The sequence below is a fragment of the Gadus chalcogrammus genome, chromosome 7 (genome assembly GCF_026213295.1).
Source record: "Gadus chalcogrammus isolate NIFS_2021 chromosome 7, NIFS_Gcha_1.0, whole genome shotgun sequence".
NCBI classification, from domain to species: domain Eukaryota; kingdom Metazoa; phylum Chordata; class Actinopteri; order Gadiformes; family Gadidae; genus Gadus; species Gadus chalcogrammus.
The window spans coordinates 25,008,013-25,034,428 of record NC_079418.1 but is presented as its reverse complement, the minus strand read 5'-3'; the positions used below and the strand labels follow the sequence as shown (position 1 = coordinate 25,034,428).

The window sequence follows — 26,416 nt, the reverse complement described above, 5'->3', positions numbered from 1 at the left end:
TAGCACATCTGAATGAATCACTTTCTGCGTAAACAGAGCAACCGGAAGAATTAATCACCTAAAAATAGAATGTGGATGGAGCCAGTTAATGTAAGCGTATGATGCAGAGCGAATACAGATTTACTGTTGTCAGGGAGGGGTCCGTAGTTATGGTTCTGGGCTCATAGTTAGACCAGTTACTGAGTGAAGTAACTGCTGTTCTGGATGCAGTGTTACTGTGTTAATAATATGGGGATTATTATATTTATGTATATTAAAATATATAAAACTATGGCAATGAAAACATTTAAATGAAGACTTAATGGTGAAAGATAGAGTAAAAGAGTGAAACTGAATTGCAGTTAGTTTAAAAACACTTGATACATGTTGACTTTTAGGTTTTCATTTATTAAGGTAACTTGTCAAAAAAACAAGGGCACTTTTTATTTTTATTTGGGCACATTGTAAAACTTTAGATTTTCTTAAATTACTGTTTATCAAAATCATAAAAGTACCACCAACTGAGGACTGTACATTTCTACATATTAGGCAGTAACAGGAGCCTGTAAATGAGAAAATATTACGGAAGTTTGGCAGTTTTCACTTCAACATGCAACAAACACGTTGTTCTGTCACTTATTGTAGCCTGTGTTCAATGTTTACATTCAGACATTGACATGTTACCTTATTGAGAAATAGAGAACATTTGCTGGCACTCATGCCCAGGTATCCATATAAAATCAACACATACTCTATTTATCACCTTTTTATCAGTACATTTCATGGCCACCTTATTAAGCAGATAAGAACTTGGTTGCCGGCCAATGATTAGTGTTAATGGCGTTATTGCTAGAAAATACCTGCAACGAAAACACTAGCATAGCGTAACTGTTTGTTGAAAACTGTAGCGGAAGTATTAAAATGATTGCGAGACAAAAACAAATGTATTTCATACTAGTTGTTTGCATATTTAAAGAGATTGCTCACCCTGGCAGCTATGCTAGAACAGAGTATATAATTTGAATACACATTACATTACCTATGATGTATAGCCAGTTCATCCATCGAATACCCTTAGACAAGATAATGCAGGGACTAGGATCACAATGATGTGTTTCTTTAAAAAAAGTGTTGTTCCACTCATTTCAGTCATTTATGCTGAAAGTCTATCCATAACATCCATTTCATTTTTTCCTCATCTTTCTTATAAGTAATGGACATCAGTGATTTTTTTGGTGAATGCTCTGTTGTAGTATTTGGTTTTCCAAACAAAAGATATTTCTTTGGATGTATTTAAATTATTAAAATAGTAAGTATTTAAATTATATTTTCTAAATGTATATCTGGGTTTATACGTGTTTTTCCAATTGAATACAATAATACACTCAGAAGGGTTGAATTTGAAATGTCTTTGATGGTGTGATTGGCCAACGTCTGGTCTACTGGCTGAGTAAGTCCAAGCAGGACTTATTTGGTTGCGTTTCTTCAAGTCTTTCACGGTGTTACCAGTTGGGTTAGCAGGTGAGTACAGTGTGCATGTGAACCAGGAGCCAGGCGACCAAGACAGTGACGCCCACAGGAAGAGCCTGGGCTCGAAGCATGGGACTCAAGTTCACGACTGAAATAGATCAGATAATAAAAGTCAAACTCATACATACTGCAGTATTGACTTAACAAGCAATGTGTATGCTTGTACCGTGTGCCTGTGTATTGTCAACATGTGCGTGTATGTGTATACTGTAATGTGTGTACGGATGCTGGTGACTGTGTACACGGTAAATGTGTGTGTGTGTGTGTGTGTATGCGCCCATACTGTTAATGTGTGTGTGTGTGTGTGTGTGTGTGTGTGTGTGTGTGTGTGTGTGTGTGTGTATGTGCGAGTGTTCGTATATTGTAAATGTGTGTTTGGGTGCATGTATTACTGTAAATGTGTGTTTGTGTGTGCATTTGCACATGAATATGATTTACATTTGTGTATGTGTGTGTGCGTGTGTGTTTATGTGCGTGCTGGTGTATATACAGTAAATGTGTTTGTGTGTGTTTATTTGTGGGATTACCCCGGCAGCTTTTTCCATCTCTCTGCAACATCCCGGTCACACAACTGCACACCGGCCCAGTCGTCTTACTGCTGCAGATCTGCTCACAACCCCCGTTGTTGAATTCACACCAGTCCGACTCTGGGGGTCAAAACCAAAGGCCTAAGACAACCTTTTAGAGGCACCCTTATGTCAACGCCTTCACGCTCCAGGAGTGTGCTAGGGTTTTCTTTGCTGCGATGTGTCACCATTTAATAACGTCACCGCCAGAGGCTATTATAAGCAAATGACCCAGCATTGTGTCACCACTGTTTATCACTTCAGTAGCCAAGTAACCAGATACAAAACAAGACAAGACTAACACTGGTTATTACAGTAGATGTTCATCATAGGCTGAGAATAGTGCAATAGTCAAAGTGATGACACAAATGGTTCGGACAGGGGTGTTAAAATGTAAGGAATTAGTTATTCACCAGGTCAGGCCACTTTATTTGTTGTAACCATTGTAATGATAGAATAAAGAAGTACAGACAAGAATGCTGCTTGAGAAAGGGCTCAGGTGTACTCCCCAACTCTAAAATGAGAGTCAAGACCTGGTTTAACCCTGCTTGGCAGCTCAGGTTTAGCTGATTCACCTAACATGTTGTCCTTTGTAGAAATGTGACCGGAAAGAAATACCCATTCAAACCACAACAATATATCTTTCTTATCTATATATCTATATATCTATAAACATATCTATATATATTTATATGTATATTTACTAACTATGTTGGCCTTGGTGTATTTCAATCATATTGTAATACAGGTAATGGTGTCCACAACGGTGAACATTACACACAAAAACACAACACACACAAACACACACACACAATGACACACAAACACACACACACACACACACACACACACACACACACACACACACACACACACACACACACACACACACACACTGAAGAGTGCCTACCTCTTCTTCTGATTGGCCCTACAGACAGTATGTGCTCCGTATGTTGACTGTCCTCCGAGTACATTCTCCTGGTGTGTGGGCAGTTCTGATCACACAGTCGAAAAAAAACAAACAAACAAATGAACAATAAAAAAACAATAACTAACATAACTCCACAATGAGTCAAAGCACTCATCCATCATCATCATCATCATCATCATCATCATCATCATCATCACCCTCCAGCCAGGGCCCCAGAGTGGGAGCAGACCAACAGGTCAACGGGAGGCGGGTCTCTCTCACCACTTTGCAGGCGTTGGTCTCTGAGTCGCACAGGGACACATCGCAGTGCAGGTGCACCTCGTCGTAGTCGCCGATGAACTTGAACACGGTGACGTGGAAGCGGCAGGTGAGCGACACACCGTTCTCCGCCATGCCGATGGTGTTGTCCTTGATGTTCGGACAGCTGGACGGACGGACAGACACGGTGGAATGGTTGTTTAAAACAAACAACAATACAAATGTTCTGATGGGCCTATTAATCGTTGGCTATTTACACATGTAAGCATTATGTAATGCACATGTAACGTGTTAACATGGACATATTGAAGCAGTTTTCAGGCACACGCTGCACCAGCCAAAACAAACAAGCACCCGTACACTGAGGAAAAGTACTGAACATCCTAGCCAATTAACAATAGGGCTTACATATTGTTACACCGCAATGGCAGCCTTCATTTTGGAAGCATAGGAGCACCGGAATGTACGTTTTTGGGTCGGTCAGTTCTTTGGGAAGTGTTCAGAGATTAATCGTGAAATGATTGGTCTTCATGGGAAGAAATTGTTGTGTTTGAAACTGTCAGTGTTTTCAGGCGAGATGTGGAAAAAAAATCATTAGCCTAGGTTACGGTATATTCACGTTAAGTTAGGATTTGACAGTACTCCAAGTCACTTTAGTCCTCTCTAAATGGAGTATCGTCAATTTAAAATCTCATGATGCATTGTAATGCACAAGCCTATAACAAACACCTCACCTTCCGGTGACACAACATTCCTACACACTGAATATGTGTCAACCACATTCCTATCGGCTGACTATAAGCATTCCTCCATTCCTATGGATCAGAAAGTACATTCCCATGATGACACTGAATGGACGGTATGTTACCCCCGCTCTATGATGATGTAGCGCAGCCGGTCGCTGCTGTAGCGCGACGGCGTGGCCCAGCACATGTTGACGATGAGGATCAGCTGGTTCTCGTCGGCGCCCTCCACGAACACGCCCACGAAGAGGTTGTCCCGCGTGCTCAGCACCACCTCGCCCTCCCTGTAGGGCTGCCGGTACGAGCCGTTCTTGTACAGCGCCATCTTGGTGATGAAGTTGCCCTCCTGGGTGGGCAGCGTGAGGTTGATCACGCTGTAAAGGGCGGGGGGGGCATGAAGAGGTGGCGGGGGATAGAGAGAAGTGATGTTGAGCGTTGTGGGGTGGTTTCAGTGTCAAGTTTTTGAAAGATTCTTTGCTAATGGAGATCAGGATGTGTTACACACAACTAGCGACACTCTCCTACTTAGTGTGTCACTGATTAGTTATTTTATTCTGCTTTCTATGGGAAAATAAATCAAGCAATCTAGTTATGTAGGTCTTAGCTCAAATCAGAAATCAATAAAATTGAATATGACCAATGTCGACCAATTCAATAATAATTCAGTGTATTTCTTTGAATGTTTAACTAAAGTTTGAATAGTGCTGGCAGTGCTGGTCGTTGATGCGCACCGAATGGACTACAGACGGAAATTAGTCCCCAGGATACAATCTGGCACATTTACGTATACTGCTGTACATGTTCATCATTGTGCATTGTCCTGAAATAAATAAATAAAATGAATAAAGTAAACAAAGTAAACAAGCTGTTCTTCATTGGCGCAACTGAGCCTTATCAACCTGTGGTGCGCGTACCACCGGTGGTACAGGAGGGTACTGCAGAAGTATGTGGGATTTATAGAAGAAAATAAATCTATTATAAATAAAGCCAGTAACTAGGCTTTAATTACTTCAAAATAGTTTCTTTGTGACTTCCAACATATGTTTTCAGTTGATGTTAACATCAACACAACAAACGCGCTAAATAGAGAGCTCAAGTCTTTATCTTTCCACTGTTCCTATTCCTGCGTTAATGATTGTGTGGAAAGGGGGCGCTGGCCGTTCTTGGTCATGCACTGCATGTTCATTCATGTATTGTTTACTGTTTGCATTTGATTCGGTCAGTTCAGGTCTTGATGACCATTGAGTGGTTCACCTGAGGTCAACGGTCAGGAACCACTAGTGGGTTGGTCCTGGTGGGCCCGTTCCATCTCACCTGAGCATGGGCTTCAGCACTGTCTCCAGGGAGATCTTGAGGTCCAGCTCGTAGGCGCAGGAGAACTCCACGTTGATGGTGCGGTCCCTGGTGATCACGTTGCCCGTGTTGTTCACGCTCTCGATCCACACCGTGTTCTTGTACATGATGTGCGTGCCGTTGGACTGCCGGGGGAGGAACCATGCGGAAGGAAGAAGGGTTAGGGTTAGGGACGCGAAAAAAAGAACAAACATCTATAGATATACACCGTGAGTCAGTCCCTTTGGGTGCAAAAGGATTCACCTCCAGTTTGAGTGCAGAAGTAAAACAGTAAAACAGTCAAATATATTGTCCATACTTAGATAAAAGTGTTTTTATTTTTCATATCTATCTATCAGCTTTAATCTATATATATATATATATATATAAATATATATATATATATATATATGGTCATGCACTATATATATATATATATATATATATATATATATATATATATATATATATATAACAATACACACAGTATTTCATTGAATTGTTTCTGTTTTCTACAGGTTAAATGAATACTGATATGTATGAGATGTACGAGGTTATGTGAATGTATGAACAAACATACAAATGTCTTTGTGTGGCTCAACTCGTGTGTGAGTCCTATCCTTGTTCTTAAGTCTGTAAGTCAGTCATTGAACGGCCCCTGGGTCTAGGGGTACCTGCACGATGGAGCCGCAGTGAGCCTTGGTGTTGTTGATCCGGAAGGAGATGAAGTCCTCTCCCTCGATGCCGGCGCAGTGCTGGTCGTTGATGCGCACGTCCTCCCTCTCGAAGCCCAGCTGGAAGAGCTTGCACTTGGAGATGGACACCTCCATCTGGGCGTGCTTGCAGGTCACCTCCGCCTGGATGATGTCATCGTCACCTTGGGGGAGAAGACAAAATCCAAACCAAAGACAATGAAGACAAAGACATTGTTTAACCGGCCTCATTTATGCATAGGAGTGAACAGAAAATCAACACTGTATCGACCAGCTGTTATGTATACTAGAAGCTGGCCGACTCTAAATTGAGTCAATCTTAGCATGTTCCCTGCTCAGTGTCTCGTTACTCACCGCCGGGGCTGCTGGGTAACTCCGGGCAGCCGCAGAGGTCCCCCCCGTTCTCTTGCTCACAGGTATTGTTTGTGCAGATCTCTCCTGCACAGGGGTCATAGATCCATTCTGCTAAAGACAGGTCCACGCAACCATGTTAGCTGTCAGACTCAAAACACATTCACTGTTGCATTAGCATTTTGGCTAGCCCAAGACGTCATTCAGAATAAAGAGATTAAAATAACGTTAGTATTAATACCATGATTATACAGATACAAAAATATGTATTGTATTGATGCTGTCTTTATATATACACAACATGCACAAAGAGTATTCTATATGACGTCTCCCTCACATCTTTACACAGGTTGTACACTGTTGACGATGACATATGTGTAATATGACCATAATAGAGGAAAGCGGTTGGGTGTCTTGCTAACACCTTAACATTAAAAGTTTCAACCAAAGTGGATCAGATGGCTATCAGCCTCAAGCGGTCTACCACTAAAACCACTGTACAGTCATGGGAAGAGTTGGATCTAGCCTACACTGGATGGCCTTCCCCCCCCACGCCAGTTACCGCTCACATATAACCCATTTACTAGAACTGACGTGCAGGATAGGCTAGGCTAGGCTAACCACGCTTTCTTGTCCACCACTAGAAGGAAGAGGAAGGGGGGGTGGGGGGGGGGGGGGGCAGGCTGGCGCCTGGCGGGGCCCTTACAGCAGTTCTCCTGGGCAATCCACTTGGTGGTGAGCGTGCCCATGGCGCGGCAGGCCTCGGCGTAGGCCGCCAGCGAGCCGCAGACCTGGGCCTTGCGGTGGTTGTAGCAGCCGTCCAGGTAGCAGGACTCGAAGAAGGGCCGGGGGTCCAGCAGGCCGTGGCAGGGCTGGAAGAAGCCCTTCATCTGGTTGAGCTTCTGGCAGCCGTCCTCGCCCTGGAGGCTCAGCACTGCCGTGTTCTCGCAGGACTGAGCCAGGGCCACGTACTGGGTCTCGTCGCAGCTGTGGACGGCGGGGAGGTGGGGGGGGGGGGGATTCAGGGTTTTATTGGGGATCAGGTTTAGTGAATGTAGTCCATAAAAATGAAAAAGTGCACTTTCAATTGGATTTTCATGCTCCACCTTGTTGAAGAATACATGAAAAGAATAGGAGTTCCAAGGAGTAGAAAGTGAGAAACTAAAGCATATCTGGACCTTAGATCTATGAGAAACAATATAAGGACTATGGGCTCTGGACCTTGGTCCGATTCAATCGTTCCCACAATATAATGACATCGCTGCAATGTGTCAGAGGCCATTATTTTCCTGAGCTGCACAGAATACCAAGCTGGCAAGGTATGCCAGCTTGTCATAATCTTGTAATGGCTGTTGTAGCCTTTAGAGGTTGATAAACTCACTGATGTTGTGTCGTGTACAGATAGATAACCCTTTAATCTTTTCCACTCAGTGTGCTCTTTCGGAGGCGGCGTGGGCGGACATGCTCACCTGTTCTGCATGCCGTTGGTCTTCCAGCTCTGGGCCAGCTCCAAGGCGCTGACCGCTGGCTTGCCCCTGGATGTGATGTAGTCGTCGCTGGGGTCTCCGTTGAAGTTCCCGCACAGGCCGCACACCTTGTTCTGCAGCCGCTGGCCCATGGTGATGCTGAGGGTGTTGAAGCGGTTGTAGCGGATCTGGATGTCCTGGGGCGTGTCTATGACCAGGAAGCCCTCGGAGGTGGACAGGCGGGTCATCAGCCCTGTGACGAAAGGCACCGACACCGGTGTGCCGTTCACCTGGTGGGCAACAGCAACGGGCCGGTTACAGCTATGAGGCTGTACTCGACGATGGCTCACTTCCAATAGGAGCTGCCTATTTAAGGATGGATTTCATTCATACGTGCGTACATACAAACATACAAACACACATACAGGCCGTATGCATGCATGCATACATACATCAATACATACATACATGCATAAATACAGACATACATTCATGCCTACCCATCTATCTACAGAACCTACATCCATCCATCCATCCAATCATCATCTACATAATATTGAAAAGCCTCAGGATCAACAAGACATCAGTCAGGCTGAAGGACGCCTTTAGCCTTCTACTGAAGGCCCCCCCCCCCCAGAAGAGCTCCCCCCCTGTTCTGCCTGAGGGCACCCCCCAGGGACCCTCACCTTGACCAGGCTGCCGGAGATAAGTATGTTCTCCTCGTTGATGTACAGGTAGACGTGGGAGATGGTGGTGAGGTTGGGCGTGCTCCACTTGTCGAAGTTGGCGATGAGCTGGAAGGAGAGGTCGGGCAGCTTGCGGCAGTTGGTGGACAGGACGAAGGAGCAGGAGGCGGGCAGACGCAGCGAGGCGCCGTCGAAGGTGCGGAAGACGCCGCCGCCGGACGCCACGCAGTGCTGGGAGCGGCGGGCGAAGCAGCCGCGCACGCCGTAGCGCAGCGTGCACTCCTCCTCCGCCTTACAGCGCCGCGGGTCGCACTGGATGAGGTTGCGGCCGATGCACTGGCAACGCTTGGTGCAGTCGCTGTTCCAGAACAGCTGCTTGGGCTGGGGGGCGGGAACCAGGGAGACGGGCCGGTTGGATTTTTCTTTTTTTTTATAATTATGAAAAGTACTCAATACTATCCTCTCGGGAGTTTGGAGATGTGAATTGTGTTTTATTTTTTACACTGCAGGCATTGCAGCACAAACAATAATTATGAAATATATGAATCTATTGAAAATAATGAATGATGCAGAGATTCTAATTATTTTGTGTGCTTAAATAACACATGGCTAGAACATATAGTTAAACTTGCACCAGGTAAGAATTCCCATCAGCAGCCTCTTGAGGCTTGAGTAATGGCTACAGTTTTAGCAATGTTATTTTCAGATTTCCCCACTGGGGATGCAGTGTGGGGTTAAGGTGTACCAGAAAAAAACATTTCATATAATCCATACACGGGGAAGAACATCCATGAATGGATTGACTTGTGGATGGGTGTGGTATTGAGTTACATTCGCAAGAAACATTGTAGCTCTTATATATCGATGTATTGTCAGTAAATAACGACAGTGTTTTGGAGCTCATGAAAAACCTACAAAACCTTCGCCACAGCAACATCCCATGCATCACTTTAATATTTCTTTCCCGGGGTGAAACAGTCATGCATGTATTTGTTTAATCTCACTCGGTTCAGCCGAGACAAGGGTAAACTAACCTCGAAGTACTTGCCGTCCGTGTAGCAGCCGCAGTTCTGGGGCAGGAGGCAGCTCTTGCCATTGAGGACGTAGCCCTGGTCGCACAGGCAGCCCTCCACGCAGTCCTGATTGCAGTCCCTCTGGCCGCGGGCCGGGGCACACTGGGGCGGGCACACCGACATGCAGCTGGAGTAGTGGCTGTTGGCTGGGCAGCGCAGCACTGGGAGGAGCAGGCGACAGTTAACACCACTGAAAACCTTCCAACAGATGGATTGTTGGGTATGTTGGATAGATCGTAACTTTTTCCTGAAGCTTTGTGTGAATCGCAGAGGGTCATCCTTTTCAAAAGTTTTAAGTATAAAATGAAAACGACATGACAATTCCAGGAAAAGAGCCCAGAGTAAAACTTTCAACAAGGAAGCCACTATGAACAACCAAACATTAATGTCTTTATCTATTTCTTTTGCATGTCATCCTGAACCACAGCAATATACTGCATCAGTTCTGCAGTAAAACCTTTGAAATCTAGATCACAGAAAAAAAAACACGAGCATGCCAGCCTCACCGCAGGGGGTGTTAGACCTCCATCCAAAGATGGGCAGCCCTTGCGTCTGGCAGGTGCTGGCGTAGATCTGCAGCCAGTTGCAGATGGTCTCCGGGGCTCCCTGGTCCATACAGGTGTCCTGCAGGCAGCTCTGGTAGAAGAACGCCGGCGGGACCTTGCTGTGGCAGCTGGCGAACACGCCGGCGCGGTCCACGATCAGACCGCAGAGCCTCACCGCCTCGGGCTCCACGAACACGTAGAGCCCGTCCCCGATGTGGAAGCGCATGCCCATGTTGCGCTCAACGCCCTCCGCCGCCTCCGGGTCGGCCGTGGCGCCGTCATAGCCCTCCGACACGGCGGCGGAGTCTTCGTTGCCGTGGCTCTTCTCGCCCAGGCCGCAGCGGGGGCAGGAGTCCCCGCACCCCACCTGGCAGAAGGTGTCCCTCTCGGCCCACGCCATGCCCCAGTCGGCAGTGCTGGAGAGGACGGGCGGCGACGGGGGCAGGCCCTGGCAGATGCCGCAGGTGTTGTTGTAGATGGCGTGGGGCAGGCTGAGCAGGAGGAGGGTGTTCCAGTCGAAGACCACCTTCAGGCCGAAGTCGGACTCCAGGATCAGCAGCATGCCCAAGGTGACCACGGTGATTTTCCCCGAGCCCAACTTCAGGGGGAGATAGAGGCGCTCCTTGTTCACCTGGCAGCAGGGAGAGTATGGATCATTTATGGCTCTGTGTGGTTCTATTCTTTTCCATCATCAGGTCATTGTTGATTGTGGATATCTTATTTTGCTTGTGTGTCGTTCCGATGGACACAAGAGACGGATTGGTATAGAGAGATTATTAGGAATTTTCTTTGTTTTTACCTGATTTGCAATAATTATTTAAAATTACTTTTGATTAAAAAGTTATAATAATTACTGTTTGAGATTTCCTTGAGCAAGGTTAGACATTCCAATAAAACTTGTTGAATTCAATTTGAAGAGAAAGAAATCTAGTTATTTTTTTGCCATTCATACGCACACAGGTTGGTCTCAGCCTGCCTTGTGGGTTTGTATGTGTGTGTATGTGTGTGTAGGTGGGGTCGGTTTGGGTGTGAAGCACCTGTTGGTGTGTAGTGTGAGGTGTGTGTGAGTGTTTGTGTGTGTGCCGGTGTGGTGTGTATGTTGGATTATGTGCGAGTTCTGGCTCTCTTCAGATCTTTTCAGTCAGTTTGTGAACCCATTCCAAATGTCGCTCAGGGGTCGGGCGTTTTTCTCTGAGCCAAATCCAGTACGTTAAAAGATTGAAATAAGATCCGCCTTGAGCCAATCAAAGAAGAATTCACCCTCTGCCTGGTTATTCTATCGGCTTGATTAGAAATAACTCGCACTCACCAATACAAAAAGTATGACCTTCACAGGTTCTGCATTAATTATCTTTCAATTCACATTAAATATGGGTCAATGATCCCGATGGAAAGTGGAATAATAATCACCACAGGAATGAAGTTGACCATACACTCAGGACTTTCTGAGAAGAGAGGGGAAAAAAAAGACACAACCATGAAGTCTCACACACCGTGACTGTGTTTTTGTAGCTCCGCGACACTTCGATCTCGTAGCCGTAGACCTCCAGCACGAACCCACGGACCCAGATGGCTTGGCCCGTGTCGCGCTCCTCGTTGCGGGCGGCCATTTTGAAGGGCGGGAAGGTGTTTGAGGATCCCCCGGCGATCAGCTGGCCCGGCTCCTCGTCCCCCCTGCAGTTGGTCGTGGCCAGCTGCAGGGTGCAAGAGCTCTGCAGCTCGAACGGCACACCGCTGAACGGCAGGAAGTGTCCGTAGCCGGCGGCGGCGCACAGGGCCTCGGTGCGCGGCTGGCAGAAGTAGAGGCCGCCGTTCTCCTCGCAGTACTCCTCCGCGTGACAGGGCCCCGTCTGGCAGTACACGCTGTTGTCTGAGCCGTTGCAGTAGCAGCGCTCCAGGCACTCCCTGTCCCTCCAGAAGGTCTGGTTGGTGGCCAGCTTGCGCCCGTGGCTCTTGCAGCCGCAGTCGCTGCGGGCCACGCAGAGCCCATCGCGGAGGGCGTAGCCTTCCTCGCACTGGCAGCCCTCCTGGCACGGCAGCGGGCACGGCCTCCGGGGCTCGTCCAGGTTATCACAGGTCAGAGGGCAGGCGTTGGTGCACTCGTCAAAGTGGCCGTGGTCTGGACAAGGCAGCGCTGCTCCCAGTCATAAAAAAAATAAGAAAAGTAACAAAAAAGAAACAACTGTTAATCCTGTAAACGACGGTAGTCGCTAAAGCCCTACGAGCCATTTTAACGCTGTCTACTCACGGCAGTTGGTGGTGCTTCTCCAGGACGCCAGGCCCACCTGGGCGTCCTGACAGGCCGAGGCGTAGGCCTGCAGTGAGGAACACAGGGCAGAGCGGTTGCCTTCCTTCACGCACATGTTGTACAGACAGTTCCGGAAGAACGGCGAGGGGTTGATGGCGTCGTGGCACGCCAGGAAGGAGCTGTTCCCTGGGTCGTTGATGCTGCCGCACATGTAGGGGCTCTGGTAGACGCGGAGGTCCGTGCACATGCGGTAGAGGTCGTCGCAGTCGCCGTTGCAGGTGAGGTCGTCGGCGATGGCGCGCCAGCCCTCTGTGAACTGCTCGCTGGACTCTGCCAGGCGGCCGTTGGGCAGGCGGAGGTCGTCTGACCCGTTGCGGTTGAAGAAGCCGCAGAGGCCGCAGGTGGCGTTGTAGAAGACGGTGGAGAGGGAGATGTTGAGGAAGCCCTGGCGGTTGTAATGCACCCGGATCACGCCGGGGCACTCCACCACCGTGACGTTGCCCGGGGCTTTGTAGATCAACATCGTCTCCAGTGGATGCACGTACGGGAGGGGCACCACTTCAGCATTTACCTGGGATACAAGAAGGTGAAGAAAACAGTATTAAATAGGATTAAATATCATTATTCTTTCTTTCAAATGGCATGGGCTGGGCCTTCATCCGAAAAGTTACGGCCGTTTATCCTGGCGAAAGAACGAACAACAAACCTTCACTATGTCAAAATCGGTGCCTCCTATCTGGGCTTCGATATTCGCCACCCTGACCACCACAGGCCTCATCCAAGTCGGGCCTTTGTTCACCAACTTCCTGCCGATCTTCACCTCCACGCTGGAAACGTTGCGGGGTGCCGAGCCACACAGCTTCAGCAGGTAGTAGGAGCTGTCGTCAGGGAAGGACATGGAGACGCCGTCGAACGACGACGTCACCGTGTTCTGGGCGACCGAGCAGGTCCCCTCCCTCAGAGGGTAGCAGCCCAGCCGGCCCACCTCCGCCGTGCACACCTCCCCTTCGCGGCACGAGTCGTTGAAGCAGGACACCTCCCCCGCGGGGCCGCAGACACAGCGCAGCTTACACTCGCTGGCTTTGCTGCTCGTGCCCGCCCAGAAGGTGTCGTTACGGGGGTAGTAGAGACCCTCGTGCTCACAGCCGCAGTCATCGAGATTCACACAGCGGCTGCCGCTCAGGATGTAGCCTGGGTCGCACTGGCAGCCCTCAGTGCATGGGTGGGCGCAGTAGAGGGCAGAGGTGAGGTCCGAGCAGGAGGACGGACAGGCGCTGGTGCACACCTGGTAGTGGCTATCCTCCGGACACGACAAGGCTAACAGTGAATGCAACGGAAGATAAATGTTGGATCCAAAAAGGTTAACATTTTTGGCAATTTTTTGCTCATTCACTCTTTGGAAATTACCAACAAATGCACAGCACAAATAAGCAAACATATTCTGCAGTTACCTTTACCTACAAAATTACCTTTGGTTAAGGGTTGCTCTAGTCAAGGTATTAATTTTAATGCGTCAGATTCAGTACTTACCACAGAAGTTGCGGGATCTCCAGGGCCGTATAGTGACTCCCAGGGCCTGACAGGCCATAGAGTAGGCCTGGATGGCATGGCACAGAGTGGTGATGTTATCCCTGTTGCTACACAGATCATACACACAGCTGTAGACAAACGCAGTGGGGTCCACCACGGCTCTGCAGTCCCTAAAGGGGCCGTCTGTTTTGTTGATCAGCCCACAGTAGTCGGAACGAAAGTAGAAGGCCTCGATGGCCGGGTCACACATGCTGCAGTTCTGAGTACATCCGTCGTGACACCTCCAGTCTGTATCGTCTGCCCGCCAGCTACCCCCTAGCTCCACCACACTTTCAGCCAGAGACCCATCGGGCAACACTGGGTCATCGGCAGGGTCATCGTTATAGTTTCCACACAGGCCACAAGTATTGTTGAAGTAGGAGCTAGGCAATGAGATGGAGGCATAGTGTTGGCCATCGTAGGTAACTAAAAGGCCAAAGTCTGTTTCCAAGGCTATTGCAACTCCAGATTGGTAAACCCTTATGGCACCGAGTTGAAGCTGAACAGGTAAAGTCTTCATAAGACCATCCACCTGCAAAACGGATGAACGTTAGCCTATGATATTATAATGACAGTACTTACTCTCAATCATTACCTCAACATACACCGGCTACCCTCACCTGAGCGGTTCCCAAGCTTCCCTTGGGCAGAGTGACTCGATGCCCGTACACCTCCACTGTCACATCTCTGAGCCAAGAGACAGAGGCCATGCCACGGTTTTCATTCTTGGCCTCCACACTGAAGTAAGGCAGCCCTACCACCTCCCAGCATGGCCGCGCCAGCAGGTAGGAACAGGTTCCCTGGAAGTGATAGAGGAAGCCATCGAAGGTGTGGTAGTGTGGGTCACCGAAGACCACGCAGGTGCTGGTGCGGACGGGCTGGCAGTAGAAGGCGCCCTCCTGCTGCTCACAGGTCTCCAGCTGGCCGCAGGGTGCCTCCTGACACTGAACTTCATTGTTCATGTCTAGGCAGCGACAGCGCAGAGAGCACTGGTCGGACAGCCAGAAGATCTCCCCCCGTCTGTAGAAGCGCCCTGAGGAGGATTGAAGAGGAAGAAGACGATGGTTACAGTACGCTACAGTATCAGTCGAGTTACCTATTTTGTGTTTTTGTGTTTTTACTCAAATTCTACAACTAAGAGTTACACAGTAAACTCTTCCAGAATCCAGAAAAAGAAGCTGCATCAGGATGAACATCAATGCCTAATATGAAGCCATGCTGACATATCGAAACACTTCTTCACAATGAAAAACAAATCAAAGTCTGCCTTCTTTATATAAACTTGCCATTGTAGCTGCAGCCATTTGCAGGATCTATCAATTCAGTGTCCACCCGGAACACCCAACGCCCCGGCACATTTACGTTGGTTGTCTGCTCAATGTTCACAACGTCGTTGGACCGTGAACCTGGCAGGTTGAAGAAATGGCCAATGTCTCCTCCATTGAAACCTGACTGAATAGGGCAGAGGTGTGAGGGATTGGAGAGGGAAAGTCATATCATCTATACCTTCTTAAATATTGTGATATTTCTCCATGTGGTTGTGGTCCCGTTGGGGGAATCATGACCAGAATACCTGTGCTGTCGTCCCACCCAATCCGGTCAGGGGATCTCCTCCGCTGGCGGTTCCTGTGCTCCACAAGACCTCTCCATAGTTGAATATAGAGAAGGATGTTGCGCCATCTGAGACGAGCACACACTGGAATGTATTTACCTTGATCAAGAGAAGAAATCAATTGAAGGGGAGAGAACGTTTAGGAGGATTCAAATATAAAAATAAACGGTATTATCTGAAACAACTTGGATCAATCAATTGGAAAAAAGCTTCATGATGTACATTTACGCAATGCAAGTCGATTTACCGGAGTTGTCTGGCTGCCTCCATAGAAGGTGACCTGGTGCCAAGTTGCGATGAAAGCCCAGGCAGCAGTAAAGCCTGATATGTTTTTAAAGTACTTGCGTATGTCTTGCGTGGCCCGCTCTAGTATTTCGGGCTCGACGGTCTCACGGTAATACACGTCCCCTCTAATGCCATTGTGCACGTCCGCCCACAGTGGAGCAATGAATGATCTACTGTCACTCAGGGGAAAGGCTTCGGGGGTGAACTGGCTGACTTGCACATTGAAGGAGATCACGCCATTGTTGTTGACCTGCACGCAACAGAATAGGACCACCGATAGAAATTAGACACCCTGCAATATGTGGAGTTCCTTGATGCAGTTCCCGGGATGGATCAGAGCTGGGCTTACGTAAATGGAGCGGTAGGGGCCATTGAAGAAAACGAACGGGAGGAGCAGAACCACTTCTGCAGAACTCCCATCATCCATCTTGGGGGTCTCTTGATCTCGGCCCGGTCCGTAGGGGTACATGATGTCCTGATTACCAGCTGAGTAGGAGGAAAGAGTGGTCGGGAACATGAAGATACATGGAGAAATGCATTGACTTCTTCTCGATGGCGGATTTTCCTGGACAGGGCACAAATGGCGAAAAAACATACGTACCTCTAATCTGTGCAAAGATGCTGAGGAGGTGCAGCACAATCACCGGATTTACTGGGCTGACCATCCTGAGGATTGTAGAGGAGATTGGGGAAGAGGAGGAGATGGTCAGCTCTGATAGCGTATCCCACAATTGAACAGGACTGTTACAACCATACTCATACTCATAAAGAAGAGTGACAATTAACAGATTAACTTTGGTAATGTATGGGCAAAGTTAATCTATTTCCTATACAGCACCAAACAAGTTTCACCATCACCAATCTGGGCTTGTCCACTGCTGGGCAGAACCAGATGGTAGAAAGAACCTACCAAACTCTTTTTTTTCCTTTTTTTCGGCATGTTCTAACTTCTTTAAGACTCGCTCCCAGGTCTCCCCGGGGGAGCTCTGAAAAGGCCCCATTATGCCTGCCAGAACAATATGTCAGGATCACGTTCGCCTCAGGATCCCATGCTAACGGACAAACGGTGTTCTCGGGGGCCTCCCGTGTGTGTGTGTGTGTGTGTGTGGGCTCCCTGTGGCTCGCCCCGACCCTGGCCCACTCCACTCACAGCGTCTCGCAGTCTGAGGCTGGGAGTTACTCAGGACCTCATTACCACTTCTGCTTGGGAGCAATCCATGCCTTGTTAGCTAAAGGAAGAGGGGCGTAAACACGGGGCTGCTAATGGCTTTAAGTGACCAGTTCTGGGGTGCCCAGGTCGCTGCGCTGGGCCCATGGGGCTGTTCCGTACCTGGCTTGGCAGGCTTTCAATTGCGAAACTAGCTTGCACTGCCAGGGCGGCAGATATCAGAGTTCACCCTATAGCACTAAGCACCGCTCTCACTTGACCTGGTACAATTTGACTTTTAGTAAAGGGTCGTAGGGTTTTCTGAGGGTCTTATTTGTCGATAGAATCGCTTTACTTGCGGCCTGCAGGATTCAGCACTTCACTGAAAATGGAGGGTCGACTGGTACTCATTCAACTAATCAAAACACAACTAATGAAAAACGTCCATATATTTTTTTTTTAAATAAAGGTTTTTGCCAGATTTGCTGGTTATCGGATACTTTTTATTATTGTCTTGAATGAAAGCACAGACTTCATACTTCAATCATTCACTTAATTCAATATCAAGTGTTTCAGAGACGTGACATCATCAAGGCTACATAAAGACAGCTAAACTCAGACTTAAATCAGTATTATGAAATTTAGAGAAAAAAATATCTAGATATGATATGATATATATCGAATAATTAAAACCAACATTTATTTTTTTGGCTCCAATGTGATAAAAATATAACCAGGATGTGAGTATCAGCTTTTATTAACTCATTTAATATGATCATAATTCATGATCCCCAAATGGATTAATTTTTTTGCATTCACGTCGGCTTAGCATTCATACAGCTCTCTGATGCTATTGAAACGTATAGACATTCCTCTGGATATGCGGGTCCCTTCCTATCGGTTGAACTGCAGGTGGGCCGGTGTTAGTGGCCCCTGGTGAGAGAGGATTCATTGTAGTTTCACCAGCCTTTCGTCACACCTCATCATCAGCCGATGGGACAATTATGACGATTGTCATTGGTGAGCTCTGAGTCTCACAGCTCACCATCTCATCTGATGGGCATTTAGACGATGTGCTCCTTGAACCAGGCCTGTTTAGGTCAGGCTTGTGGAAAACCTATGTCCACTTTTGTCGGTTGAAGGATGGCGCAGACAATTGACGCCTGTGATGTATCACCCACATATGACAAGTCACAGTTCCTAGGTCATTCAGAAACTGCAAATCGTTGGGATATTTCTAACATTAGTGTTATCTTTAAATTTTTTCTTCCAGGACGCTTATGGGCATAACTTCTTATTCAGTTTAAATCACGTGAAAAAAAAGAACAATGATATGACTTTTAGTTAGGTGTTGTATTTTGTATTCAAGTTTATCTAAACTACATCTTAATCTTGTATAAAAAAAAATCCACACTTAGTTTTTAAAATTGATGTCCATAGCAATGTTTTATTATATCTGCTACTAGAGAGCATTATGGCATACATCCTGCTACAGTACACTGTATGAATCCCAATAGATGAAATGACTTGACACTTCCACATCCTTCCCGCCTGAGAAACAACAGCATCGCAGTAGTATCACAGGTACCTGAGCAGGTATCCTATTTACGACAGACAATTCTAACCATGAGTAGTAACAACCACAGGACCAATTAAGGGTCAGAGGCGGTTTGTCGCGTCCAGAGAGGATGACACTCACCTGGCTTCAGAAGACTGACATCTAGCACCTCAGCTCTCTCAGCCCGGCTGCCTTCACAGAGCAGAGGACCATCCACAGGGCGCCGGCGGCTAGGCAGCGAGGCGGCAGCGTTAGGGTTAGAGACGGGGAGAGGGGGTGACTGGAGGACGGGAACGCCGCCTAGGTGATGGTGGTGGGGGAGTGGGGAAAGGGGGGAGGGAGGGAGGGAGGGAGGGAGGGTGGGAGGGAGGGAGGCGTGAGACACGGATGCCCCTCTGTAGTCACGCTGCTCGGCAGATTCCCTCCCCTCTGCTTCGGGAAGAACAGACCTGAGCGTCCCGGCCGGGGAGGAATACAAGTTGTAACGTTTTAAAGAGGATAAAAAGATATCAAACCGGCAGGGGAATCCTTGGTGCCGGACCCGTGCTCGGTGAGGTTGAGCAGAAGAAGGATTCGAGAGTTTGGGGGAAAAAAGCAGGGGTAAAATAAAGCCCTTGTTGGGAGCTCAGTAAGGCGCAGCTGAACAGAGACGTAAGCTGAAAACTCGGATAGCGGATAGTGTTCAACTTAATCTGAGCTCCGAGTCTGGAGTGAGAGGGAGGTAGGGATGGAGGAGGAGGAGTTGGGGCGGCATGCAGTGGGTGTGGGGGGTCAACTGAAAAGCATGTGATGAAAGCGGAGAAAAAAAACAGAAGAAAAGTAAGCCGAGATCCGAGAACGACAGCATATTGGTCTGAGGGGGGGCTGACGGAGGGCCGGGCATGGGGGGCTTGGGGTACTGGGGTGAATGCACCCAAAAATGAATGCGGATTGAAGCGAATGCACCCAAAAATGTCTAGTCGATTGAGGCCCCCCTGGATGTACCCTTTGCGGTCCTTCCTCTTCCCGTAGACCCTATGACTGGGTTTCACTCGGCACAGCCAAGGGTACAGTCTCCGTGCACCTGAGCACTCACGATGAACCAAAGTAGGGGAGTCACACCCTGGGGATGCTCACAGACTGAACAAGACCCGAAGCTTTCCTGGTCCCCAGAGGAGGAGTTGGGTTACGGCATTAACATGACTCACTTAGGACTCACTATGCGCTCTTTTTGTTAATTACGAACAGCCTCATTGACAAGACGCTTTATTTCCACCGATCCTGGAGAGATAACTTCAGCTTTGTGTGTGTGTGCGTGTGTGTGTGTCTGTGTGTGTGCGTGTGTGTGTTTGTGTGCGGGGGTATGTTGTGTTTCCAATCTCAGGTGGATCCAAGGAGATGTGGGCTGGGAAGGAGAAGACCTGCGTCAGGTGATCCATTGTGCAGGTGAGGGGACAGTGGCAGTAACAGGAGAGGCCGGGGAGCCGGACGTGTGAAAGGCTGAGGGACCGAGGGCACACCCCGGGCCCCCATTAACCAGCGAGCCCAGGCCCTCTGCGGAGGCCGCCATTGTGCGGCGGCCATGTCTTGTTGTGTAAATGCGCGCATACCCGTAGCCAACCTGTAAAAGAGCTAGCGAAGGGAGAGGAGCACAAAGACGCCGTGAACAAAACAACATACAACAGCGAGAAAGAAACCTAAACGAAACAACCCTAAGGAAACGTTTTTATTTTTGTTAAACGCTGGTCACTGCGTCTAGTGTTCCTGGGAATGTCTGGACGGCTATTGGCCGTGTTGAAGGGTGGTGAGGTAACAGCCTGACCCAGACCCTTGCACAGGTCTTCACACTTCGCCTGTAAGGGTGCGGAAGGTGATGAGACTGTGTGACGATCCCAGTCTGCTCGAAACCACTGTTGCATGGCACTCCTTTTCTTTCCTTGCTTAACTGAGGCTTTATGGTAGGAGCTGGTGTGTGTCTGGGTCCCCTTTAATGGCCAGGGGACCTCAATGTGAACTCTGAAAATCCCAGCCATTTCTTTCTTTCCTTATCAACATCAGCCCCTGTTCATAACATTATGATCCCAGTAAATGTCTGCACGTTATGCCATCCTGGCTACGAATCATTCGTTTTCCATACGGCGACATTAAAACAAAAATGTCCTTAAAAATGCACCATCAAACAAACTATATGTCTATATGAGTAAGCAATGTCCTTCGACCTCATATGGATATCAGGCAACCCCTAACTGCCCTATGGGATCACTCTCTGGATGTAATTAGTAGGCCTATCTCTTTACCCTTGCGATTAACAAAACTCTCCCCATACACGACCTGGGGATAAATGTGATAACCCTTGGTCACACAAATCGCTCAAACTGGCAGCCGGACTAAGTGGACTCGTTTGAGTGCGCATGTTTCCATGAGGTTGTGACGGCGAGTGATCAAGCGCTGTGAGGTTCAGGGCAGGAAGTGTATCGCTGATGTGGGTGCGTGGGAACTGCATGGATGAGTTCTCCAGCATCAGCGGATTGTTTCTGTAGAACCCTTCAAGCCTGACACCCCACAAAGAAGGTCCTGGTCTGGAGATCCAAGATTGGGCTCACTTGTGGTGGTCACCTTATCCCCACCCAACCAACCTTACGAAGGGGCCGCAATCGTACACTAATACCCCCCCCCCCCCTATGGCCATCCAGCCTTTGGCCTTGACCTGCCTGCTTCCCCTCTCCCTTTCCGTTCACATTGTCCAATCTCCTACTGGTAACCTTAACCACGCTACCAATTCACCCCATCACACAATAGGCCTGTTCAGTTAACCTTAGCCCCCCGATCTGTGCTTCATAATGGAGTGGACTGGAGCATACCAGGCCTGGGATACCCTGGCCCAACTGGGTCCCGAGTATGGCTTTTGGGATGGACAAAGGTGCCTCCCAATATCTCTCTCTCTCTCTCTTTTTCTCTCTCTCCCAACCCGGGGGCTGACCTGGCGTTAGTGGATGTCTGGGTATTGCGTGACGCTGCGTAGAGTCGGGTTGTGAGCGATGGCAGCGGAACTGAGAACCAAGTCCATGTGAGGCTGTTTGTATTGGATATAGAAAGGCTCTTTTATGCTAAATCAATACCGTTAAAGTACATGCTCCTCTGTTCTACTGTGTTCGGCATACTGTTTGAACTTACATCAAAGATTATTCCTGTGAACCCGAGTGTTAGGCTTTATTTCATTGATACCATTGAACTCTGAACCCTCATATGTTGAAATAAAAATCTAGCTGCTGAACAGAAGATTGCTCCATAGAGGAATCTGATTGCAACACAGAGGACATTCATTAATTCCAAGGAACCCGTCATACGTTTGTACCCGTGGATGGAACTTTGGGGTCCAACAGTTATGCTGCTAACTATGATATTTAAACGTCACTTAGATCTTAAATCTTGAAAGCCCTGAGATGGTCCAAGAGATGCTAAGATATTCCAGTATTGCTGCACCCCTTTACACCACACCAAACCCAAGAGAGTTCTGCTTCCGGTGGCTGAGCGTGCATTCAGCAGCGCCGCGGGCCAACACAACCGTCCCAGCGAGGTTGAGAAACCACACTGTCGGTCTAGGGGGAAGAAGTGGAGGTGGAGGTGGAGGAGGAGAAGGAGGAAGCAGAGGGAAATGCCCCAGAAACACAACACCGCTTGACACGTATGGAATGGAGACCGTAGCAGCTTGGCGTGACGAACGCACGCCAGGTAGTGGGAATGAAATGAATGAATGGATGGGGGGAGAATGCTTGTCTGCCTCCACAGCCAGGTTGCTACAGGGGCGCTGTGAAATAGAGCCACGTGGACCAAACCATGCGAGCCACCACGCGCACCGGGCGACTGGCAGGCAGCTGCGAGTCACTCGTCAGAGGCGTCCCGCTCGGCACTCTGCGGGCTACAAGGTCGTTTCTCAAGGAGATCTGATTGTGGATTAGTGAATGAACACCAAACTCTGTCTGGTATGCATAGTATTAATGTATATCTTCTTTCCTGTGTAGATGACCATTGGGGCATTTTTTTTAATTGAGGGCATGCTACTGTAAGAAACTGCATTATTGTTTTTCCACAGGGCGACATTTTAGTTGGGGAGCCAGTGAGAAAATATGGAAATTCTGATTGGAACATTTTTAGGATGACAATCATAGAAGTGATTTGATTGGTTGCTTCAAGTATGTTAGGATGTTCTTTAGACCATCTTAACATGCTTTCAACACAACTAGAATCAGCTCAACATAGAAAGTATATAGAAGTAGTTCACTGATACAAAAATGTCTGCCTAATCTCTTTCCTCTATTGCTCAGTTCATTAAAAAGTTTGAAAAGTATAATATATCTTTAGATATAGATATTTTTTATTAACAACGAAAAATTTTCACATCCCATAGAAGTCAAGTATAACAATAAAATCCAGCTCACAAAAATAGTTGCAGTTCACTAATCGTAGGACAGCAATACAATATCAAACGTACTGTGTTTTAACACAGTGGAAGGCATACAGTCATTAAGATTAAGTCATAAACTATTCATAATCTAACAGGCGTTCATCTTCAGACAGAACACCGCTTAGCAAGGTGGGGGACTAGTGTATAGTCCTAAAAACAATAAAGTAATAGACCCATTTCAAAATCGCAATATATGACACCCCTCAACCTAAAATTAACAAACCAAAACACTTATTATTTTTCCTCAAATGCCCGATTCCCTTCAACAGCATCACAATCAAACGCAACGCATATCTCTTTAGGATGAAGAATTATTTGTATCCAACTATGTTCAGCACAGAGTAGATTTCAGTCGGATGTCGCTAGTCAAGTTTACCACTATTATTTCAGTGCCTGCTGATTTAAAAACGGCGAAGGGACAATCCCGGAAGGCTGTATGTGTTTGACAGAGTGCTTATATTTTCATGGTGTTTGCATGGTGCTTCGGTAGACAGCTGACAGGGTGAACTCCTCGAACTCATTTCAAATAGGAAAACGCCTCAGCATTTGGACTCCCTGAAGAGCACCCTGCCACCAAACAGTGGCAATCAAAAAAAAAAAATGGGATTATTAGTCCTCCATTACAATGCCATTGGATACACGGAAGTACCCGATCAGTGGGACAACTAAATTGCGTGTATTTGGGAATCAGATTGAATCTTAATCGGCATTGTCATCATCATCTGAAACTAAAACGGTCACTTTCCCAAATCCCGCCAGCAGACATTTGGTGTCCCTGTGCAAATAAATGAGCATGTAACAACCCCGCCAACCTGCAGCATCCCTCCCCCCCTTCCAATTTCCCTCCCCGTCTCCCCATGACAAAGCCAACGTCTGACGGTGTTCGGTGATGGAATGGATGTATAAGAGTGAGAATAGTGATCGACCGATATATCGGCCGGCCGATCACCGTTTTTTTACGTGTATCGTATCGGCCGATTATTATTATTTATTTTTTTGCCGTGATTTACAGACAATAAAGACAATAAATGTATTTTTTTTTAAATTGAGACGTTGTAGCATTTGTTCAACTCGAGGGGCGGCACCAAGCATGCAGGGGAGGCCCAGAATATACACGAGTATATTGCTCGTTCCCAGAGTGACTCGCTGAGCAAATTCAAATTGTGCTCTCGCGAGAACTCTGGATTTCCAGGGTATTATCGGCTCAAGAAAATCGGTATCGGCCCTCAAAAATCTGTATCGGTCGATCCCTAAGAGGGGACAAAGCCCGAAAGAATTAGACAGAAAAGAGTAAGTAGCATGAGAGAGGGAGATATATATATAGGATAGTGAAGGACGTGAACCCAATAATGGGCTGCCCCACCATCACAGGGATGGGGGGGGAAGAGAGAGAGAGAGAGAGAGAGAGAGAGAGAGAGAGAGAGAGAGAGAGAGAGAGAGAGAGAGAGAGAGAGAGAGAGAGAGAGAGAGAGAGAGAGAGAGAGAGAGAGAGAGAGAGAGAGAGAGAGAGAGAGAGAGAGAGAGAGAGAGAGAGAGATTCAGGGTGTTTTAGCCATATGGAATAGCTTAAATGAATTTGGACCTGGGGAGGATGTTGCACGGTGGCTGCTGCACAATCGAGAGAGAGAGAGAGAGAGAGAGAGAGAGAGACCCTCTATTCATTGAGATGGACAGCGGTGGTAACTCGAGTGATCCGAAAGGCGCTTCGTTTTACCTTTCCTTCCCTCCCGGACCCCCGACAAGCTCACCACAGGGGCGGTCTTGTCTTTCCTGCTTGTGGGGGGGTGGGGGGAAGGGGAGTAGGGTGTCCTGACCGAGCCGTGTCCGTGTGGTCTGTGCGCACCGCTGCCATTATGCTCGACACGCCGCGCTCCTGATTGCAGCTCTATGGGGGGGGTTATCTGGGGACATGGTGCCATGCGCCGGGCGACGCTGGGCTGAAGCACCGCGCCGCCGCGGGTAGACCGCCACACAGAGGGGGGGGGGGGGGGGGGGGGTGGAGAGGCTGTCGAACGCAAGCCTATCCCATTGAATTACACATGATTAAAACATGCGAAATGGGTGGGAATCAAAACCCTTTGTGTCGGACGTCTTGTATAAAAGGTGTGCAAAGGCGCGATGCATGATGAGATATAGAAGCACTTTTCACATCGACGTTGAAGTAAAATACAAACGGAAACACAACAATGACAATAGATTGCACTTGGTTAATGCACGGGCGCAGCAGACGAGCCAGGGTTCCCCCCCGGGCCGCGGGGCCACCCCGAGGCCTCAGCTCCCCGTGGAGTGGCAGCGGGCCTTGTCCTTGGGCACCAGCAGGATCTCGTCGCCGTCGCGGATGCTGTAGGAGTGCAGCGCCCGGCCCGGGTACTGCATCTCCTGCGACAGCGACGCGGAGCAGGGCTCGGTGTGGATGACGTGGAAGAGCCGCACGCCGCTGGGCGGCAGCTGCAGCAGGGCCCGGAGCTGCTTCTTCAGCGCGCCCACCGTCTGCTCCATGGTGAGGGTCACCACCTCCACCCGGTCCCCGCAGCGCACCTCCACCGTGGGGCCGCGGGGCGTCAGGTCCACCTCGGCCAGCGGCGCCAGCCGGCCGTACTTTGACACCAGGATGTGGTATCTAAGAGGGGGAGGCGGTGAGAAGAGAATAAAAAGAAGAGACAAGAGAGGCAACGGGGCATCTAGTGAGTCATCGCTGCATACGTCTGAGGGAAGCTGGCGGGAAGAGGTGATTCAGGGCTTCTAGGGAGGTGTAGTACGTGGCCCCAATGGCCCCACTGAGGGAGCGCGCTGCTGTTTCGGAGGCGCATGCGCGTTCCAGGGACCGGCGAGAACAGACCTGGGCTTACCTGCCTCTCCCCTGCCGTGAGAAAGCTCTCAGCCACCTGGGGGACCGAGGGCGGGAGATAAGGACCGCGGGGGCGATTAAATAAATCCAACGAGTGAAAGGCTGTGCTTTCAAAGCTACTGTAACAGCTGGGCCAATCAAAGCAATTTCCCTTCCCTCCCTAAATAGTTCCTCAACAAAGCCAGGACCCTGGCCCGCACTTTCAAGCCAAAACTCAAGAGTCCACCCTGGGAATTGTGCTCCGAGCTCCCGGTGCACAAAGTGCTATTCTATTAAGAAGCCATTAAGTTAAAGCTTTCCTTTTATTGGAGCGGGGAATGCTTTAACAAGGCACAAATAATTGGTGAAATAATAGCTGGATTTTATACCGAGAAAAAAATGGCTGCCATTAGCCGTTGGTAATGGTGAAATGACTGTCGTCCTTTTAGCTGTGCCAAAGCATCTTAAGCCTAATGCTAACCGCTCTGTTCACTAAACCTCTTACCTTACTTCTGTGGAAAGGCCCGGCAAAGGTCTAGCCAACATAGTCAGA

The 26,416-nt window shown here is 48.4% G+C and overlaps 1 protein-coding gene across 1 annotated transcript in view; it reads right to left on the bottom strand.

Moving 5' to 3' along the window:
- Nucleotides 1–373: 373 nt before the first annotated feature.
- The window catches only part of tecta (tectorin alpha), a 35,581-nt gene continuing 9,538 nt past the window's right edge, over nucleotides 374–26,416 (bottom strand). The window contains exons 9-34 of the mRNA XM_056594848.1: nucleotides 25,313–25,656; nucleotides 18,734–18,892; nucleotides 16,489–16,599; nucleotides 16,237–16,373; nucleotides 15,850–16,137; nucleotides 15,564–15,701; nucleotides 15,277–15,442; nucleotides 14,611–15,023; nucleotides 13,952–14,522; nucleotides 13,128–13,738; nucleotides 12,422–12,992; nucleotides 11,667–12,307; nucleotides 10,448–10,804; nucleotides 10,135–10,351; nucleotides 9,590–9,789; nucleotides 8,556–8,936; nucleotides 7,873–8,159; nucleotides 7,110–7,390; nucleotides 6,407–6,517; nucleotides 6,014–6,216; nucleotides 5,322–5,485; nucleotides 4,133–4,381; nucleotides 3,268–3,430; nucleotides 2,986–3,070; nucleotides 2,037–2,156; nucleotides 374–1,597 (exon numbers count right to left, since the gene is read on the bottom strand). Coding sequence (XP_056450823.1) covers nucleotides 1,494–1,597; nucleotides 2,037–2,156; nucleotides 2,986–3,070; nucleotides 3,268–3,430; nucleotides 4,133–4,381; nucleotides 5,322–5,485; nucleotides 6,014–6,216; nucleotides 6,407–6,517; nucleotides 7,110–7,390; nucleotides 7,873–8,159; nucleotides 8,556–8,936; nucleotides 9,590–9,789; nucleotides 10,135–10,351; nucleotides 10,448–10,804; nucleotides 11,667–12,307; nucleotides 12,422–12,992; nucleotides 13,128–13,738; nucleotides 13,952–14,522; nucleotides 14,611–15,023; nucleotides 15,277–15,442; nucleotides 15,564–15,701; nucleotides 15,850–16,137; nucleotides 16,237–16,373; nucleotides 16,489–16,599; nucleotides 18,734–18,892; nucleotides 25,313–25,656 — 7,072 coding nt within the window. The 3' untranslated portion in view covers nucleotides 374–1,493. The remainder of the gene's footprint in view (nucleotides 1,598–2,036; nucleotides 2,157–2,985; nucleotides 3,071–3,267; nucleotides 3,431–4,132; nucleotides 4,382–5,321; nucleotides 5,486–6,013; nucleotides 6,217–6,406; nucleotides 6,518–7,109; nucleotides 7,391–7,872; nucleotides 8,160–8,555; nucleotides 8,937–9,589; nucleotides 9,790–10,134; nucleotides 10,352–10,447; nucleotides 10,805–11,666; nucleotides 12,308–12,421; nucleotides 12,993–13,127; nucleotides 13,739–13,951; nucleotides 14,523–14,610; nucleotides 15,024–15,276; nucleotides 15,443–15,563; nucleotides 15,702–15,849; nucleotides 16,138–16,236; nucleotides 16,374–16,488; nucleotides 16,600–18,733; nucleotides 18,893–25,312; nucleotides 25,657–26,416) is intronic.